General features: G+C 60.2%; 1 protein-coding gene across 1 annotated transcript in view; it reads left to right on the top strand.

Moving 5' to 3' along the window:
• LOC119586457 (glutamate-gated chloride channel-like) overlaps nt 1-241 on the top strand; it is a gene marked incomplete in the record, with an annotated part of 67121 nt that overhangs the window by 59542 nt on the left and 7338 nt on the right. Inside the window, 1 exon segment of the mRNA XM_037935190.1 lies at nt 3-232. Within this exon segment, the coding sequence (XP_037791118.1) occupies nt 3-232 (230 nt within the window).

The raw sequence follows: 241 nt of genomic DNA, 5'->3' as shown, positions 1-241 counted from the left end.
AGGCGAGTACTCCTGCCTCAAGGTGGACCTGCTGTTCAAGCGTGAGTTCTCGTACTACCTGCTCACCATCTACATCCCGTGCTGCATGCTGGTGATCGTGTCGTGGGTGTCCTTTTGGCTCGACCAGAACGCCGTTCCCGCGCGGGTATCCCTCGGGGTCACCACGCTGCTCACCATGGCAACGCAGACATCGGGCATCAACCAGTCGCTGCCGCCCGTGTCCTACACTAAGGTGCTGTGT

The sequence above is a fragment of the Penaeus monodon genome, chromosome 21, assembly GCF_015228065.2.
Source record: "Penaeus monodon isolate SGIC_2016 chromosome 21, NSTDA_Pmon_1, whole genome shotgun sequence".
Taxonomy (NCBI): Eukaryota; Metazoa; Arthropoda; class Malacostraca; order Decapoda; family Penaeidae; genus Penaeus; species Penaeus monodon.
This window is presented reverse-complemented; position numbering and strand designations above follow the sequence as displayed.